Source organism: Schistocerca cancellata, chromosome 2 (assembly GCF_023864275.1).
Source record: "Schistocerca cancellata isolate TAMUIC-IGC-003103 chromosome 2, iqSchCanc2.1, whole genome shotgun sequence".
Taxonomy (NCBI): domain Eukaryota; kingdom Metazoa; phylum Arthropoda; class Insecta; order Orthoptera; family Acrididae; genus Schistocerca; species Schistocerca cancellata.
This window is the reverse complement of record NC_064627.1, coordinates 138,975,719-138,996,224: the sequence shown is the minus strand read 5'-3', so window position 1 is coordinate 138,996,224 and position 20,506 is coordinate 138,975,719. Positions and strand designations below refer to the sequence as shown.

The window sequence follows — 20,506 nt, the reverse complement described above, 5'->3', positions numbered from 1 at the left end:
TCCCTGAAATGAATTAGCTCTTTTTCATGACTCACCACTCATTTACAATAGAAAATAAATGGAAGGCACATTGCCCTTTAAACTTGGTTTATTCCAGTACTATACCTCTATTTTGATCTTATTTGATCCTATTTTGAAGTAACACAGATAATGAGTAAGAATTTTGTATTGTTTATTGAAATTTCCACGAAATGCAAAGTTTTTGATTATTGATTTATTTTGCACTATCATGGTTTTTTGGGTGATTGGAAAATGTTGTAACTTGAGATTTACATTAACAATATATTTGGCTATAATGTATTAAAATTTCATTAACCTCATACAAATACATCACATGCCATATATTTTTAAAGTGAACGTTTCCTTCCGAAGACGCCTAAAATCGCAAAATCCGTACCAGAATAAGAAAAAAAAATATAAATTTGACTGTAAGACGAAAGTGCTGCATATAGCCTTATGCAGAATAAAACAAGGAAAATATTGGTGTATCACATTTTGCGATACGTTTATCGGTTCGCTCGTAATTAAAGCGTAAATTCGAGTGTCCATAATAAAAATCCTATAGTAAGAGGAGTCGTCAGGAACCTGATCTGATCAGTTTAAACAAATAAAAATAAAATAAAAATAAATGATGTATACATAACATAATAATGTAATATACATAGCGGTATTACTACGAAGAACAATATCCAGTAGAGACGAACTCCGCTGCAGAAGCACTGAGTCGAGCGGGTCAAGCCACGAGCTGTATTATTGCGTGAGCTAAGGCGGCAGAGACCAGAGTGACACCTGAGTTGCTTTGCTCAACGCTCTGGCTAGAGTCGAGAACGGTGGGGTGAGCGTTGAGCGGGTGAGTTCCGAGGGTGGGGGGAGCGGTGAACGGCCACCAGTCACCCGCTCCGAGACAAATCGTCCGTTCTCTTGCGAGCAGGTTGTTGCAAGTAGTTCCTATGTTCTCTGCTAGGAGGCTCTCTCTCCTGTTGCTCGCATCAACTGCCCAGAGGGCAGGACGTGCAACTGAAACGATCGCCGACAGAGTGCGATGCCAAGTTAAGCTGCGCCAGACACTCACTGCACGCGGCATACGACGCACAGAGACGGCACGGCATATGTGAAACACAAAATCCAATGGGGCACTGCACAATGCAGGCAGCCAAGGTAGAAGCAGGGCAGAGGCCAGCGCTGGCTGTGTTGTGTGGCGTGCACTGTGCTCTGACCAGCAGAGGCGCCGCTGATATGCTCCGAGACGGAGCATATCTCTCTCTCTCTCTCTCTCTCTCTGCCGTGGGAAACGTTTGGAGCTACCGTTCTTTTTTTCTGAATCACTGATTGTTCACTCCTTTGAAAGATTCAACTCTATGTATCAGTTCAGGAGCGGATCCCCATCTCTAGTTGGAATATGCACTGCAGACGTCTGGCAGCATCTCGGTAGCATCTTGCACTCGGTGGGCGAGACGTGTCTCGCATTGACCAGAACTAGGCGTCCTGCGTTGACGGTGCAGCGGAAGGTGCTCAGAAGCCAAGCGTCATCTCTCGCCCCTCGGCAGGAGGTCTCCCCTTTTTCGTCTGGACGACAAGTGTCTTCTTTCCCAAATCGATTGCAAGTGTTTTGCAGGAAGGTACGAGGGTCGTCCACATAGTTAAGTTCCGTTTTTATTTCTATCCGCGGCAGCGCTACGATCGCAGTCCCGAGCATGCGCGGCAGTTACTCTGACTCAAGGAGAAGACATGTACGCCATTTTCAGACCGCTGCTGCCGACGTGAGCTTTGTAGTGCGTCTTTATAGTGTCAGCTGTAACTGAAAATGCCGCCGCGTGTGGAATCAGATCTGTCATTCGTTTTCTAAATGCAAAGGAAGTTAAAATAAAGGATATTCATCGGCAAATCTGCGTGGCTTACGTACAAAATGCTATGAGTGATTCAATGGTTACAAGATGGGTCAGACTGTTCAATGAAGGACGTCATCAAGTGCACGATGAAGATCGAAGCGGACGCCCGTCTGTGGTTACTGGTTCACGCAAGTGAAGAAAAGATTAAGCACGATCGTAAGTTTACAATGATGAAAGCGATTGTTTTCTTTCTCGGTTGGTCACAGGGGATGAAAATTGGGTATCGAACGACACCCCTGAAACAAAACGGCAATCAATCGATGGAGGCACATTTCATCCCCAACGAAGGTTAAGCCTAAGCAAATCTTGAAACCTCGAAAAGCCATGTGCACCGTTTTTTGGGACAGAAAAGGCATTTTTGCTCATTGATTACATGGTTACCGGGAAACCATTAAGAAATTGCGCCGCACGGCGGCATTTTCGATTACGGCTGACATTATAAAGAAGCACTACAAAGAACACTTCGGCAGCAGCGATCTGGAAATGGCGTACACGTGTTCTCCTTGAGTCAGAGTAACTGCCGCGAATGCTCGGAACTGCGATCGTGGCGCCGCCGCGGGTAGAAATAGAACTTACTTTGTGGACGACCTTCGTATTTTTACATTCCACCCTACTGGTAAGCTTATATCGTTCTTCTAGGTAATCAATGTTATTATTCTTCATCCTAGTGAAATGTTCTGTGCCTCCTACAATCCCTACGGCCGGACGACCACACGGAGACCTTCTTCTGGGCATAATTCCTCTACTGGGACGAGGAGGAGATTAATGTTTAACGCGCCGTTGACAATGAGGTCATTAGAGACGACCGAGCGAGGTGGCGCAGTGGTTAGCACACTGGACTCGCATTCGGAAGTACGACGGTTCAAACCCGCGTCCGGCCACCCTTCTTTAGGTTTTCAGTGAAGTCCTTAAATCGCTCCAGGCAAATGCCGGGATGGTTCCTTTGAAAGGGCACGTCTAACTTCCTTCCCCGTCCTTGCCTAATCCGATAGGACCGATAACCTCTCTGTTTGGTCCCCTTCCCCCATATCAATCAACGAACCATCAGAGACGGAACACAAGCTTGGATTAGTGGAGGATGGAGAGGAAATCGGCCGTGGGCTTTAAAGGAACCTTTCAGGACTCGTCTGCACGCGAAGGCGATAGTATATATGATACGAAGCGCTATCGATAAACAATACGTAGTTGCGATGAAAAAATAGCAAGTGTTTTAATATTGTACTTCAGCTCTGACTCCTCTCGCGCTACTTAGAGTGGTGAGATAAGCTGTTTCTGTACGGACGCGTTTTGTCATTGCTCCGCAACTCCAGACATTTTGTTACATACTGAACATAGGCAGACTGAAAGAGGCGCATCGACGTACTCAGTTACATTAATATACTGCCGAACAACAATAATTATTTATATGTAAGTATCTATTCATAATTTATGTGCATATGTGACTTCTTGAATATATATTTCATTAACATCTACGTCTTTTTTCATTTTACGAGTAGTAGTTTGAACAATGAAGAAAACGGCTGCGACATGGCAGAGGTTTGAGTGCAATATGATGGAAAATTATAAAGTGCTCGTATAAAAGAACCATAAGTCAATCCTCACGGCAATTTTACTGCAAGAAGTCCGATATTTTGTTTTGAGAACTTGCAAGGCACAAGGTAATGCAAAAAAACTTAGCAAAAGCACGACCTCAGCCACCAATGCCATTGTTCGCTCGCGCCAGACAATGTGTGAGGAAATAATATTGTTTAATTTAATACTTTGAAATATTAATTATCTGATCTGTATTCTCATCCTAACACGCAGAAGTAGTATTAGCATTTATATTATTTATAAACCATCCCAGAATCTGTTTTAGGCGATTTAGGGAAACTACGGGAAACCTAAATCAGGATGCCCGGTTTGAACCGTCGTCCTCTCGAATGCGAGTCCAGTGTCATAAACACTGTGCTACCTAGCTCGGTACCTTCACTTGACAAGCTGCGTGTCTCCTTTGTGTCCACTCCTACAAATTACGATGATAGAAGTATCACCTTAAAATGACGCACCTCCGAAATCACTTCATCGTGTGATACGAATGATAGTCGTTCCATAACAGGCAAGGTCGAAAACGAACTGTCTTTATGTCGAGTCAGTACCTGTTGATTAAATACTCGATCTCTATGTAATCTTCGGCATTCTTGTGTAGCAACTCGTTTCAAAAGCTTCTGTTCTCTTCTTGTCTGAACTGCTTATCGTCCAATCTTCACGTCCGTACAGGGCTAGACAAATACTTTCAGAAAAGGCTTCCTAACACATAAATTTATAATAGATATTACCAGATTTCTCTTTTTCAGAAACTCCTTTCTTGCTGTCGCCATTCTGAATTTTATATGCTGTCTGCTTCGGCTATCGTCAGTTACTTTACTGCTCAAGTAGTAAAACTCATCCACTACTTTTAGCGCCGCATTTCCTTATCTGATAGCTCCATCATTGCGTGACTTAATTGGACTGAATTTCATTATCGTTGTTTTATTTTCGTTGATATTCATCTTATAACCTGTTTCCAAGACGCTGTTCACTCCGTTCAACTGCTCTTCCAAATCCCTTGGCATGTCTGACAGAGCTGCAATGCCATCAGCACGTCTCAGAGATTCTATTTCTTCTCGAAGAACTCTAATTACTTTCCAAGATTTCTCTTCCTTTACAGTTTGCTCAGCCTATAGACTAAATAGCATTCGTGATAGGCTACAAGGATGTCTCGCTTCCTTTCAACCACTCCTTCATTTCCATCTCTTACAACGGCATATTGGTTTCTGCAAAAGTTGTAAATAACCTTTTGCTTTTCGTATTGTATCCATGAGACCTTCAATATTTCAGACTGCATTCGAATTAACAACGTCAAAAAACTTCTCTAAATCTGCAAATGTTATAGACGTAAGTTTGCCTTCCTTTACCCTATCCGATGACGGAACAAAAAAGCAATTACAATCGCTTGGTAGTGGAAAGGCTTCAGCACCAGATGAGATACCTGTAAGAATCTGCAAAGATTATGTGAAATAACGTGCTCCTCTTTTAGCAGCAGTTTATCAAAGCTCGCTCGAGCAACGAAGGGTACCTAGTGATTGGATAAAGGCGCAGGTCATTCCCCTCTCCAAGAAGGGTCGTAGGACAGATGCACTTAATTATAGACCTGTACCACTGACGTCAGTCTGTTGTAGAATTACAGAAAATGATTTATACTCAAGAATGATTAAGTTTTTGGAAAAGGAAAATCTCCTCTATAAAAATCAGTAAGGATTCCGTCACCAGAAATCTTGTGAAATTCAGCTCGCCCTGTTCCTCCGCCGGCCGCGGTGGTCCAGCGGTTCTAGGCGCTCAGTCCGGAACCGCGCGACTGCTACGGTCGCAGGTTCGAATCCGGCCTCGGGCATGAATGTGTGTGATGTCCTTAGGTTAGTTAGGTTTAAGTGTTCTAAGTTCTAGGGGACTGATGACCATAGATGTTAAGTCCCATAGTGCTCAGAGCCATTTGAACCATTTGAACCTGTTCCTCTATGCGATCGATAGCTCTGTAGACAACGGCGCTCAGTTTGATGTCGTGTTCCTTGACACCAGGAAGGCATTTGACATCACCGCACTGCCATCTAGTGAAAAAAAAAGGACGAGCTTCCGCACTATCGGACCAGATTTGTGATTGAATTCAGAACTTTCTTGGAGATATACAGATGGAACTCAGTACATCGCTCTTAACGGAACAAAATCGAAAAGGCAATCATTATAGTACCCCAAGGAAGTTGGATAGGACTGTCACTGTTTACAGTGTATACAAATAATCCAGTTGAAAGCGTAGGAAGCTCTTTAAAACTGATCGCAGATGATGCCGTTGTTTATTTGTTTATAAGAAAGCAGCAACGCCAGAAGTCTGGATCGGTTTGCAAAATGACCTGCAGAGGACTGATGAATGGTGCAGGCTATAGCAGTTGACCCTGAACGTAAATAAATGTAATATTATTGTGCAAACATAGGAAAAGAATCAACTACCGTGCAACTACGCTATTGAAGACAAATTGCTGGACACAGTATATACCGTAAAATATCTAGCAGTAACTATGCAGAGATACCTCATGAGGAATGACCACATGAAACAAATCGTAGGAAATCAAACGCCACACTGAGATTCATAGGGAAAAACTTAAGGAAATGTAACTGATCCAAGGAAGAAGTGGCTTACAAGGCGCTTGTTCGACCGAATTTTGAGCATTGTTCATCAATCTGGTATCCTTACGAGGTGGGACTGACAGAATAGGCCGAAAAAATCCGACGAAGAGCGATGCGCTTTTCGTCATGTGATCGTTTAGTAGGCGCGAAAGCGTTACAGAGATCCTCCAGAGAGGCGTTGTGCACCACGGAGAGATTTATTATGGAAATTTCGGGAGGGTCCTTTCCGGGAAGAGTCGGACAGTATATTACTTTCTCCCACATACATCTCGCGGAATGACCACGACGAAGAAATTCGATAAATTCGAGCTAACACAGAGACTTACCCACGCGCCATTCGCGAATAGAAAAGGGAAGGGGGAGGGGGGAGGGGGCAGCAGTCAGAAGTGCCCTCCACGACATACCGTCAGGAGGCATGCGGAGTATTGATGTAGGTGCAAGGAGGCTTTCCTATAAATAATGCAACAATTTTTTTTTTTCGAAAGCAGGTTGGCTTGATTCAGGATTCCAGTACACCACATTATTCCCCACTCGTTTGGCTGAAAAATCCTATTTTTCAACACAATATCCATTGAGTGCGGCGTTCTTATGCCGAATTACTGGGAGGGCATGTATGTCCGTGTGATACCGCTCTACCAGTCGACGCCGGAACCCACGTCTTGCTGCACCACTAGACCCCTCCCCCCCCATCATCCACGTAGTGCTTCCCGCGAAATGGGCCACAAAGCTAGAAGTCGAAAGATGTGAAAAACCAGGTTGTACGGTGTCTTTACAGACGAATGGAAAAACTAGTAGAAGCCGACCTCGGGGAAGATCAGTTTGGATTCCGTAGAAATACTGGAACACGTGAGGCAATACTGACCTTACGACTTATCTTAGAAGAAAGATTAAGGAAAGGCAAACCTACGTTTCTAGCATTTGTAGACTTAGAGAAAGCTTTTGACAACGTTGGCTGGAATACTCTCTTTCAAATTCTAAAGGTGGCAGGGGTAAAATACAGGGAGCGAAAGGCTATTTACAATTTGTACAGAAACCAGATGGCAGTTATAAGAGTCGAGGGACATGAAAGGGAAGCAGTGGTTGGGAAGGGAGTGAGACAGGGTTGTAGCCTCTCCCCGATGTTATTCAATCTGTATATTGAGCAAGTAGTAAAAGAAACAAAAGAAAAATTCGGAGTAGGTATTAAAATCCATGGAGAAGAAATAAAAACTTTGAGGTTCGCCGATGACATTATAATTCTGTCAGAGACAGCAAAGGACTTGAAAGAGCAGTTGAACGGAATGGATGGTGTCTTGAAGGGAGGATATAAGATGAACATCAACAAAAGCAAAACGAGGATATTGGAATGTAGTAGAATTAAGTCGGGTGATGTTGAGGGTATTAGATTAGGAAATGAGACACTTAAAGTAGTAAAGGAATTTTGCTATTTGGGGAGCAAAATAACTGATGATGGTCGAAGTAGAGAGGATATAAAATGTAGACTGGCAATGGCAAGGAAAGCGTTTCTGAAGAAGAGAAATTTGTTAACATCGAGTATAGATTTAAGTGTCAGGAAGTCATTTCTGAAAGTATTTGTATAGAGTGTAGCCATGTATGGAAGTGAAACATGGACGATAAATAGTTTGGACAAGAAGAGAATAGAAGCTTTCGAAATGTGGTGCTACAGAAGAATGCTGAAGATTAGGTGGGTAGATCACATAACTAATGAGGAACTATTGAATAGTATTGGGGAGAAGAGAAGTTTGTGGCACAACTTGACCAGAAGAAGGGATCGGTTGGTAGGACATGTTCTGAGGCATCAAGGGATCACCAATTTAGTATTGGAGGACAGCGTGGAGGGTAAAAATCGTAGGGGGAGACAAAGAGATGAACACACTAAGCAGATTCAGAAGGATGTAGGTTGCAGTAGGTACTGGGAGATGAAGAAGCTTGCACAGGATAGAGTAGCATGGAGAGCTGCATCAAACCAGTCTCAGGACTGAAGACCACAACAACAACAACGGTGGATGAGGGAGTTCAGTCCAATGAAGTTTTCTGAGCTCCACTCGGGCGCGCAGACTTGTACGAGGCCTTCCGTTGTCAAGGAGAAGTTCGTTCGCAGGTTCTTGTGGCAACGAAACCGCTAAAGTCGTTTCTCCATTTTCCTGCGGGTACCACAATGCACTTCAGGGTTGCACCATGAGGGAGGGCGTCAAACAGTATAACCCCTACTGAGTCTCAGAAGAGCATCGCGATGACTTTACTGGCGGAAAATGTGGCTTTGAACTTTTTCCTGGAAGGAGAGGTGGTGTAGCACCTCGAAGTAATGTCTCATTGCCTGTGATGATGTTCGACAGCAGATTGTTACGATTAGCCTCGTAACGTGCAAGCAATTCCGCGCAGATGCTCCTTCGTTGCTCTTTATGGTCTGTCCGTTAGGCGCCGAGGCACTCAGCAGGCACGTACACCATGCTGAGGGAATTAGATTAGGAAATGAGACCCCATTTGGAGGGCGGCTGTGTCAGCACTACCAACGGAGACGTCCGTTTGTCCAGCGATGTGTTTCATTGTGATCTGCAGGTCACTTCGAATGGCAGTGTCCGCGCGTTCCAGCGTTGCTGGAGTCACGGCTGTGTGCGGCCGGCCGGCACGCGCGAGATCGGACAGGTTTGCGCGACTTTGTTGCGATGATGACAGACGCCTCGCCCAACGACTCACCGTGCTTTTGTCCTCTGCTAGGTCTCCGTAGACATTCTGCAAGCGCCTATCAGTGTCTACCACGCTCTGGTTTTCCGCCAAAAACAACTCAGTGAGAGCTCTCTGCTCGGGACGCACCTCCTTTACAGACGCCATTTTTAAGGCTACGTATAGCACCGCCACCTGTCAGAACTTCATGTACAGGGTGTTTCAAAAATGACCGGTATATTTGAAACGGCAATAAAAACTAAACGAGCTGCGGTAGAAATACACCGTTTGTTGCAATATGCTTGGGACATCAGTACATTTTCAGGCGGACAAACTTTCGAAATTACAGTAGTTACAATTTTCAACAACAGATGGCGCTGCAAGTGATGTGAAAGATATAGAAGACAACGCAGTCTGTGGGTGCGCCATTCTGTACGTCGTCTTTCCGCTGTAAGCGTGTGCTGTTCACAACGTGCAAGTGTGCTGTAGACAACATGGTTTATTCCTTAGAACAGAGGATTTTTCTGGTGTTGGAATTCCACCGCCTAGAACACAGTGTTGTTGCAACAAGACGAAGTTTTCAACGGAGGTTTAATGTAACCAAAGGACCGAAAAGCGATACAATAAAGGATCTGTTTGAAAAATTTCAACGGACTGGGAACGTGACGGATGAACGTGCTGGAAAGGTAATGTGACCGCGTACGGCAACCACAGAGGGCAACGCGCAGCTAGTGCAGCAGGTGATCCGACAGCGGCCTCGGGTTTCCGTTCGCCGTGTTGCAGCTGCGGTCCAAATGACGCCAACGTCCACGTATCGTCTCATGCGCCAGAGTTTACACCTCTATCCACACAAAATTCAAACGCGGCAACCCCTCAGCGCCGCTACCATTGCTGCACGAGAGACATTCGCTAATGATATAGTGCACAGGATTGATGACGGCGATATGCATGTGGGCAGCATTTGGTTTACTGACGAAGCTTATTTTTACCTGGACGGCTTCGTCAATAAACAGAACTAGCGCATATGGGGAACTGAAAAGCCCCATGTTGCAGTCCCATCGTCCCTGCATCCTCAAAAAGTACTGGTCTGGGCCGCCATTTCTTCCAAAGAAATCATTGGCCCATTTTTCAGATCCGAAACGATTACTGCATCATGCTATCTGGACATTCTTCGTGAATTTGTGGCGGTACAAACTGCCTTAGACGACACTGCGAACACCTCGTGGTTTATGCAAGATGGTGCCCGGCCACATCGCACGGCCGCCGTCTTTAATTTCCTGAATGAATATTTCGATGATCGTGTGATTGCTTTGGGCTATCCGAAACATACAGGAGGTGGCGTGGATTGGTCTCCCTATTCGCCAGACATGAACCCCTGTGACTTCTTTCTGTGGGGACACTTGAAAGACCAGGTGTACCGCCAGAATCCAGAAACAATTGAACAGCTGAAGCAGTACATCTCATCTGCATGTGAAGCCATTCCGCCAGACACGTTGTCTAAGGTTTCGGGTAATTTCATTCAGAGACTATGCCATATTATTGCTACGCATGGTGGATATGTGGAAAATATCGTACTATAGAGTTTCCCAGACCGCAGCGCCATCTGTTGTTGAAAATTGTAACTACTGTCATTTCGAAAGTTTGTCTGCCTGAAAATGTACTGTTGTCCCAAGCATATTGCAACAAACGGTGTATTTCTAACGCTGCTCGTTTAGTTTTTATTGCCGTTTCAAATATACCGGTCATTTTTGAAACACCGTGTAAATGCAGAGCAGGTGCTGAAGCGGTAAAATTCCACGATGCGCCGTAGCAAATGCTGCACGTTTTCTACTGAAATTGGCTGAGGAAAAAAAAATGTGTTGCATTACTTATTGAACGCCCCTCGCAGATACCTTCTGTGATAAATTGTAGGGTCACAGTATTGCCTCGCATGATTGTACATTTCCCCATAACTGAAACTGATATTCTCCGAGATTGGTTTCTACCAGTTTTTACTTCATTCTTCTGTAAATAATCCGTGTAATTACTTTGCAGCTATGACTTTCAAATAACTTACGGGTTTGCTGTCGGGTGACGTCGTCGAACACCGCCGATATTTCGACAGGAGCACACCCTGCCATTCTCAAGGCACAAATGCAAGAAGGAAGAAATGTGCAAGGAAATTTAATACCTCTGTGAACCGAGGTGTTAAATTTCCTTGCACATTTCTTCCTTCTTGCATTTGTGCCTTGAGAATGGCAGGGTGTGCTCCTGTCGAAATATCGTCAGGGTTCGACGACGTCACCCGCCAGCAAACCCGTAAGTTATTTGAACATTCAATTCGCCGGGAAAAGTTAAGGTCTCACAGCCGTGACTTGTTTAACTACTGGTTCGGTAACATTCACACTTGTCGGACCCTGCCCTTTCTTGGTACTAGAATTTAACACTTAAGTGACAGAAGTCATGGGATAGCTCCTAATATCGTGTCGGACTATCTTTCGCCCGGCGTAGTTCAGCAATTCTACAAAATGGTTCAAATGGCTCTGAGCACTATGGGACTCAACTGCTGAGGTCATTAGTCCCCTAGAACTTAGAACTAGTTAAACCTAACTAACCTAAGGACAACACAAACATCCATGCCCGAGGCAGGATTCGAACCTGCGACCGTAGCGGTCTTGCGGTTCCAGACTGCAGCGCCTTTAACCGCACGGCCACTTCGGCCGGCTTCAGTAATTCTACGTGGCATCGACTCAACAAGTCGTTGGAAGTCTCCTGCAGAAATACTGAGCCGTCCGTAACTGCGAAATTGCCGATGCAGGAGTTTGTGCACAACTGATCTCTCGATTATGTCCCATAAATGTTCGATGGGACTCATGTCGGAAGATCTGAGTAACGAAGCATTCACTCGAATTCTCCAGACTGTTTTTCAAACCAATCGGGAACAGCTGTGGCCTGCCGATATGGCGCAGTATCATCCATAAAATTCCACGGTTTTTCGGGAGCAAGCAGCCAACCATAACCATTTCCAATCAATGACCAGTTCAGTTGGACCAGAGGACCCAGTCTATTCCTTGTTCTACATCTACATCTACATCTACATCCACATCCATACTCCGCAAGCCACCTGACGGTGTGTGGCGGAGGGTACCTTGAGTACCTCTATCGGTTCTCCCTTTTATTCCAGTCTCGTATTGTTCGTGGAAAGAAGGATTGTCGGTATGCCTCTGTGTGGGCTCTAATCTCTCTGATTTTATCCTCATGGTCTCTTCGCGAGATATACGTAGGAGGGAGCAATATGCTGCTTGACTCTTCGCTGAAGGTATGTTCCCGAAACTTTGACAAAAGCCCGTACCGAGCTACTGAGCGTCTCTCCTGCAGAGTCTTCCACTGGAATTTACCTATCATCTCCGTAACGCTTTCGCGATTACTAAATGATCCTGTAACGAAGCGCGCTGCTCTCCGTTGGATCTTCTCTATATCTTCTATCAACCCTATCTGGTACGGATCCCACACTGCTGAGCAGTATTCAAGCAGTGGGCGAACAAGCGTACTGTAACCTACTTCCTTTGTTTTCGGATTGCATTTCCTTAGGATTCTTCCAATAAATCTCAGTCTGGCATCTGCTTTACCGACGATCAACATTATATGATCATTCCATTTTAAATCACTCCTAATGCGTATTCCCAGGTAATTTATGGTATTAACTGCTTCCAGTTGCTGACCTGCTATTTTGTAACTAAATGATAAAGGATCTATCTTTCTGTGTATTCGCAGCACATTACACTTGTCCACATTGAGATTCAATTGCCAGTCCCTGCACCATGCGTCAATTCGCTGGAGATCCTCCTGCGTTTCAGTACAATTTTCCATTGTTACAACCTCTCGATACACCACAGCATCATCTGCAAAAAGCCTCAGTGAACTTCCGATGTCATCCACCAGGTCATTTATGTATATTGTGAATAGCAACGGTCCTATGACACTCCCCTGCGGCACACCTGAAATCACTCCTACTTCGGAAGACTTCTCTCCATTGAGAATGACATGCTGCGTCCTGTTATCTAGGAACTCCTCAATCCAATCACACAATTGGTCTGATAGTCCATATGCTCTTACTTTGTTCGTTAAACGACTGTGGGGAACTGTATCGAACGCCTTGCGGAAGTCAAGAAACACGGCATCTACCTGTGAACCCGTGTCTATGGCCCTCTGAGTCTCGTGGACGAATAGCGCGAGCTGGGTTTCACATGACCGTCTTTTTCGAAACCCATGCTGATTCCTACAGAGTAGATTTCTAGTCTCCAGAAAAGTCATTATACTCGAACACAATACGTGTTCCAAAATTCTACAACTGATCGACGTTAGAGATATAGGTCTATAGTTCTGCACATCTGTTAACACAGCCCACACCATTACGGAACCACCACCAGCTTGCACAGTGCCTTGCTGACAACTTGGGTTCATGGCTTCTCTGCGCCACTGTCAGCTCTTACCAACTGTAATCGGGACTCGTGTGGCGAGGCCACGGTTTTCCAATCGTCTAGGGTCGAACCGATATCGTCACGAGCCCAGGAGAGGCGCTGGAAGCGGAGTCGTGCTGTTAGCAAAGACACACGCCACATTTCGGTGCACTGTCCTAATGCCTCAGTTACAGTGATAGGAGGAAATACAAACTGGATCGGACTAGGAAAAGGAGTAAGACAAGGCTGTTGTCTATCACCTACCCTTTTCAACCTCTACTTGGAAAATATGATTGACCAGTGCTCATTAGATGACAGAGGAGTAGAAATTGGAGGGAGAAGAGTAGGGTGTTTGAGGTTTGCTGATGACAAGGTCCTTCTAGCCACGGAGGAAAAAAATTACAAGACTTAGTTCAACTGGCTGGTTCAACTGGCTCTGAGCACTATGGGACTTAACATCTGAGGTCATCAGTCGCCTAGAACTTAGAACTACTTAAACCTAACTAACCTAAGGACATCACACACATCCATGCCCGAGGCAGGATTCGAACCTGCGACCGTAGCGGTCGCGCGGTTCCAGACTGAAGCGCCTAGAACCGCTCGGCCACACCGGCCGGCCTCGATTTAGTGGACACCATTGAAGCTAACGGAAAAAATTATGGAATGAAAATTAACACAAAGGAAACAAAAGTATTGACTCTAGGACGAAATAAAAAAATAAAAATTATGCTGGATGGAGAAATATTAGAACAGGTGCAAAATTTTAAGTGTCTTAGAAGCAGGGCAGACACCGACTGGAAGTGCAGCACAGAAATTAAAACAAGGATAGCAATGGCAAAACAGGCACTTCATAAGAAAAGGAGAATTTTCTGCAGCAGTCTGGACAGAGAACTGAGGAAAAGAATCATAAAATGTTTTCTATGGAGTGTTGTTCTGTATGTCGCTGAAACATGGACTATGAGGAAGAAAGACAGAGAAAGTTCAAAATGGTTCAAATGGCACTGAGCACTATGGGACTTAACTGCTGAGGTCATCAGTCCCCTAGAACTTAGAACTACTTAAACCTAGCTAACCTAAGGACATCACACATATCCATGCCCGAGGCAGGATTCGAACCTGCGACCGTAGCGGTCGCGCGGTTCCAGACTGTAGCACCTAGAACCGCTCGGTCACCCCGGCCGGCGAGACAGAGAAAGCCTGGAGGCTTTTGAGATGTGGACATGGCGGAGGATGGAAAGAATAAATTGGATAGACAAAGTAAAAAGTGAAGAGGTACTGAGAAGAGTGGGAACGAAAAGACAGTTACTAGATGTAATAAAAAGAAGAAAAAGAAATTGGATTGGGGATATATTAAGAAAGAATGACGGACTGATAAAAACAGCTTTAGAAGGTTATGTAGAAGGGAAAAGGAAGCAGGAAGGAAGAGATTTCAGATACTGGATGACGTGATGGACGGTACAACATACAGCAGCCTTTAGAAGGAAGCAATGGATCGCAGAAAATGGGGAGGCAAAGGACCTGCTAATCCAGCAGAAAACCGATGATCGTGATGTTCTAATGGATACGGTGGTTCTACGTCCCACATTGATTTCTGCGGTTATTTCGCGCAGTGTTGCATGCTAGCAGTGTCATCTCTACGCAAATGGCGCTGCTCTCGGTCGCGAAGTGAAGGTCATCGGCCACTGCGTTGCCCTTGGTGAGAGGTAATGCCTGAAATTTGGCATTCACGGCAAAGTCTTGACTCTGTGGATCTCGGATTACTGAATTCCCTGCCGATTTCCGAAATGGAATGTCCCAAGCGTCTAGCTCGCACTGCTACTCCGCGTTCAAAGTCTGTTAATTCCAGTCGTACAGTCATAATCACGTCGAAAGCGTTTCCACTTGAATCACCACAATACGAATGACAACTCTGTCAATGCACTGCCCATTTCTACCTTCTGTGCGCGCATATCGCTACCCCATGTCTTTTGTCGCATCAGTGGACTACGGTACACTCTTGAAGTCTGAGTGAGATAATTTTAAAGGGAAGTGTGTTGATCGGTGCGCGCGCCCTGGTGTTGCAGAGGACGCAGGACGCGGCTGGGGCTGCCGACGGTGGCTCTGCTGGCGCTGGCGGTGGCCGCGGGGGCGGTGGGGGCGGCGGCGCTGCCCACCTCCCTGCTCGAGGACGCCTCGGCGGCGGCGGCGGCTCACCAGCAGACCGACAAAGGTGCGCCCCAGCGATGCTTGCGCTACGCTCGCATATGCTTCCAAATACGATCCTCCGTACACCGATTTCCCTCTTCCACGTTTACAAAGCTGTCCTATAAAATTGCAGCACCGAGCAAAACAGCAAATAGTGGATTTTTTTCTTATTGTGCGTGAGACGCCCTGCTAACCCGCAGGACAGGACAGGTAGTACAAATTGTGGAACGGGGCCAAAATAAGGGGCTGTCAGTTACACTCGAACACAGAACTTTATTATTTGATCAAACGTTACAAGAGCACCCCCCCCCCCCCAAAAAAAAAAAATTTTACCACACAGCTTTAATCTTTGGGACTTCATTACCAGCTGAAAGCCACTTTAATTTAAAAACGGTTGAAGGCCAATAACTTAAAACGCAAGCATAATCAGAAATTTAAAAGGCAAGCCTTATCTTAAAACAGTTATTTAGTTAGGCTGAAGTAAACAAGTTAAATTCAAATCAGCTGTTGGCCTATCACTTAAAACTCCATGACATTAATTATTTTTAATACCAAAGGTCTTATGTGAAACAGTTCTTTAATTTAGGCTGAAGGCCTTAAGAGCACAACAACTCTAATTTATAACAAAAATCGGCTAGAAGCCATACAAGTACAAATAACAAGAACAAATTTTAAAAAAATAGGGCAGTACTCCCAAGGGCTCTCAGATGTTCGAGGGTCGGCCTGGAGTTCAAACACTAACGCTCGCTTAGGAGAGACAGGCAGTCTGCCCTACCATTTTCAATCCGCTGGAAACCCAACCGACAGACAGTCAAAGGACCAATGATCAAGATCAGTTCCGCTCCACACTTGCACCAAAACTCAAACGATGCTAACAGCGGAGACTGGAACAACAACCAGAACGGATCACAGACAACCCGAGAGCGGTGCATGACCCAAATACACGTAGTCTAATCAGACGACCGACTAAACGGCCAAGCAAGGTCGTTGCCACTCAAACTTGTGTGTCGGCAATCGTCGAGCGAGTGGTGGCTGTCCTGTCCTTCCTCGCTACTCAATGGCGACCGACCAATTCAGAGGCAGTACGCCGACAACCTTTAAATAACTTGTCAGTCAAACCACATAAACTACACACAGTTTCACGAACACTTGCACGAAGAACTCGACAGTGCTAACGGCAGTGACTGAGCAAAATGACGAATCACGAGTTGTCACACACAGCCAACCCATAACCGATACGTCGTCCGACAAGACGACCGACCGATGATCAACCAAAGTCGTCCCCACTCAAATCATGTGTGTCGGCAATCATCGGCGAGTGATGGCTACCCGCGCCTCCCTGGCGCTGCACGCCCAACTGGTGCTACGACGCGACTGCGCCAACCGACCAACTGCTACACATCAACACGGAGGATGCGCTAAAATAACTGGGGAGTGAACATCACAGGCTACACACAATTTCACAAACAACTGGACCAAGAACGCGACGAACGATAAAAGCAGTGACTGTGCAATCACCAGGACGAACCGCGAGTTGAGACACACACCGCCAACACATAAGCGATCGGCGAGCAAATACACGTCGTCCGGTAAGACGACCAACCGACGATCAACCAAGACCGTCCACAGCCATGTGTGCCGACAACGGTCGGGCGAATCATGGCTATCCGAACCCCACTGCCGCTCCAACCCGACCGACTCCTGCCGCGACACAACTGTCCGACTGCCAGGTGAGAACTCCACTGCTGGCGCGTTCCAGCTGAATTCATTGCCCGGTTCGAACTGCACTTCTGGCGCGTTCCAACTCCTCGGACGACCAGATAATACGGCAGAGCCTATATCGATAAGCGCTGCTGCTGCCGCTCACGGGCAGGCAAGGCAGCAACTCAGTGACATCGGTAATTGAAAATTAACGTAACGAGGCGTCAGTACGGTAGAAACAGGGTGTGAAATAAGAGAAGGCACAAACACGAGCCACCCTCGGCTCAGTGCGTATACGATACTGCGATTTTCAAAGTAATGGGTGGTTATATTTAAACTGCAGCTACTCACAGAGTAGCTGTAATTACCGTATGGCAAAACTTGGTAAAAATTCCAATGCGTTAATGTGGAACCGATTTAGCGCTGGGAAAAAATTAGTTCCAATTTTGGCCATCAGGTGCAAATCTGACACTGTGAATGGAAGAAAGCCGCATAGAAACGATTCCATATGTGACAGATTAGGACCGGGACCCGGGCAGGAAAGGTCAGACAAGTGAGAAATGCCTATTTTTGATTTTAGCACCTGCCGCTTACACAGTTTGCTCAATGTGAGCACCAGAGAAGTCGACGAGCTGCTGTGCAGCGCCAGCTTTGCACCTGGTGGTCAAAATTGGAACCAATTTTTTCCCAGCATAAAGCAGTTCCACATTAACACATTAGCATATCTATCAAGTTTCGCTGCCATACGGTGCTGACAACCCACATTGGATCTCCGAGAGTAGCTGAACTTTGATTATAACCATTCGGTACCTACGGGGTTCAAGAACACACCTGCGCGAAAAGTAGAAGACATACAGCAAATAAATACATATCATTGGATAGAGCGTATCGCCAAGCTTTTAACCAACATTACAGTTGCCGAGTGTCCGCCGGCCGCGGTGGTCTCGCGGTTCTAGGCGCGCAGTCCGGAACCGCGCGACTGCTACGGTCGCAGGTTCGAATCCTGCCTCGGGCATGGATGTGTGTGATGTCCTTAGGTTAGTTAGGTTTAAGTAGTTCTAAGTTCTAGGGGACTGATGACCACAGCTGTTAAGTCCCATAGTGCTCAGAGCCATTTGAACCATTTGAACAGTTGCTGACTATGGGCACCATTTGTAACGTGGCAAACATTAGTACACGGGCACAATTCACTGAAGTCACCGAACGCAAAACGCTCAGTAAGGTGTGTCAGCAGCCCGCTTTAGAAATCAGTTTGTCGGGCTACCTGTCTCCGAGTCGTAACGAATTAGGACATGTATCGCATATTAAATCATTATTGTAGGTCATGTATCGGACACCACAGTACTGTTATGCTACGTATCCGATACTACAGTACCGTTTTGCACCCTCAAACGTAGGCAAATAAAATGCATTGATGAAGAAATACACATCAGGCTATTATTTATGATACTTACGCTTATACACTGCCCAGTCACAGTCAAAAGCCTGAATACGCACCTTTTCCAGTGCAGACTGCTGCGACGCATGCACAGAGTCCGTGAGGTTCTGGGAGGTATCGAAAGGGATGAGGATCCACGCCGATTCCAGTGCCGTGGCAAGCTCCACTGAGTTTCTCGGTTGAGCATCCGTGGCATCAAGAGTCCGATCGAGGTAGTCCCACAGATTCTCGATTGGGTTTAAATCCGGGCAGTTTGGTGGCCAGTGAAGTACGGAACACTCATCCTGGTGCTGCACTGCGGGCTGTGTGACTCGTTGCATTGTCCTGCTGGTACATACCATCGTCTCGAGCAAAAAAACTTATGTAGGGGCGGACACGGTTCCCAAGGATAGATGCGTACTTGTGTTGATCCATTGTCCCTTCCGTTATGACGAGATCACCCAGTTAGTGCCACGAAACATTCCCCAGACTATAAAGTTCCCTCCTCCTTCGGACTTGATCCTTCTGACGATTGTTACAGGGTGTTTGCTTTCAGACGTTTCACGCCGTACACGCCAGCGGCCATTTGTCTGATGCAGCATAAAACGTGGTTCACCTGGAACGGCCACCTGTCGCCACTCACAGGACGTCCAGTTGCGATAATGGCGCGCCAGTTCCAGCCTTCGTCGACGACGAACAGCAATTAGCATAGATACATGAACCAGGTGTCTGCTGCGGTGGCCCATAAGCAACAACAACGTTTGCTGAACGGTCCTTGAGGAGACACAGTTGGCTCATCTGGATAGTGAGTTGCTCTGCAGTAGCACGTCTGGTCTCTCGTACACATCTCCACAGAAATCGCTCACCTCCCTCAACTTTGGCCCGTGATGCTCAATAGTTGCCCGGCGCCGGTTTTGGATAGCGCCATTTTGCCTCGTACGGTATACTTTAACCACAGTGGCACACCAGCAGTTTACAGACTTAGCTGTTTCATTAATACCTCTTCCTTGGCCCGAAAGCCAATAATCATGACCGTTTGGACGACAGCACTGTATTTTGCGTCACCCCCACGTTCTTTATATACAATGCATTGCTAGTCCTGCCATCTGTAGTCTGTAAGTGGTTATTGCACGTTGATGTTGATCATACGCGTTGGTCGCATTAATGTGACTGGACTGGGTATAAATTTTTAACGTTAACGTTTCATTCTCGCTTAATAAAGGAGAGAAACGTTTCTCATACACAGTAAGTGGATCTAAAGATAATATTTTGAGAGGTAATTTAATTCGAAGAAATCATATTTTGCTTTGGGCCTTAGTCCCATGGCAACGCGGTGTCGGCCGTGTTACTATGGGACTGGTGATGTTAGTGTCAGAGGGTTGCCAGATGCCCTTTCTGTCGCCACCCCATACCCCCCTGGACGGAGGTAGTGTAACCCAGCTATCTGCATCTAGTGTAAACTGTGAAATAGTGCAGATATGTTCCAAATGTCTGCGAGTCGTGTAACTGAAGCGGGACGTGGGGACCAGCCCAGTATTCACCTAGTGGGATGTGGAAAACCGCCTAAAAACTACATCCAGGCTGGCCGGCTCACCAGCCCTCGTCGTTAATCTGCCGGGCATATTTGATCCGGGGCCGGTGCACCTACCTGAATCCAGGCAGCAGTGCATTAGCGTCCTCGGGTAACCTGTCAGGTAATTGAATTCTAAGAAATACTTGATTGATTTCGACAATGAGTACAACTTGTGTAAAAACCTGGAAAGTCATCCAAACTATTAAGGAATACAAATTGATGCATCATCTGATGGAACACATAGCTTCAGAATTCACGTATTTTTAAAAAGTTATTACCTTTCGATAATTTATATGCCAATGAAAAACTTAGAGGAGAGAATAAACACAGTGAGTTTGAAATTGTGTTAAAACTGTTGAGCTGAGATAAAATTCGAGTAGATAATTATGTAAATTGTGTGCCAAATCGAAATTCTAAAACATGCTTAATTCAAATAAAT

The 20,506-nt window shown here is 45.8% G+C and overlaps 1 protein-coding gene across 2 annotated transcripts in view; it reads left to right on the top strand.

Annotated features, from left to right (window-relative positions):
* The window catches only part of LOC126161414 (prohormone-2-like), a 297,507-nt gene that overhangs the window by 11,730 nt on the left and 265,271 nt on the right, over positions 1-20,506 (top strand). For both annotated transcript variants that reach the window (XM_049917204.1, XM_049917203.1), the window contains exon 2: positions 15,256-15,401. In XM_049917204.1, the coding sequence (XP_049773161.1) occupies positions 15,256-15,401 (146 nt within the window). The remainder of the gene's footprint in view (positions 1-15,255; positions 15,402-20,506) is intronic.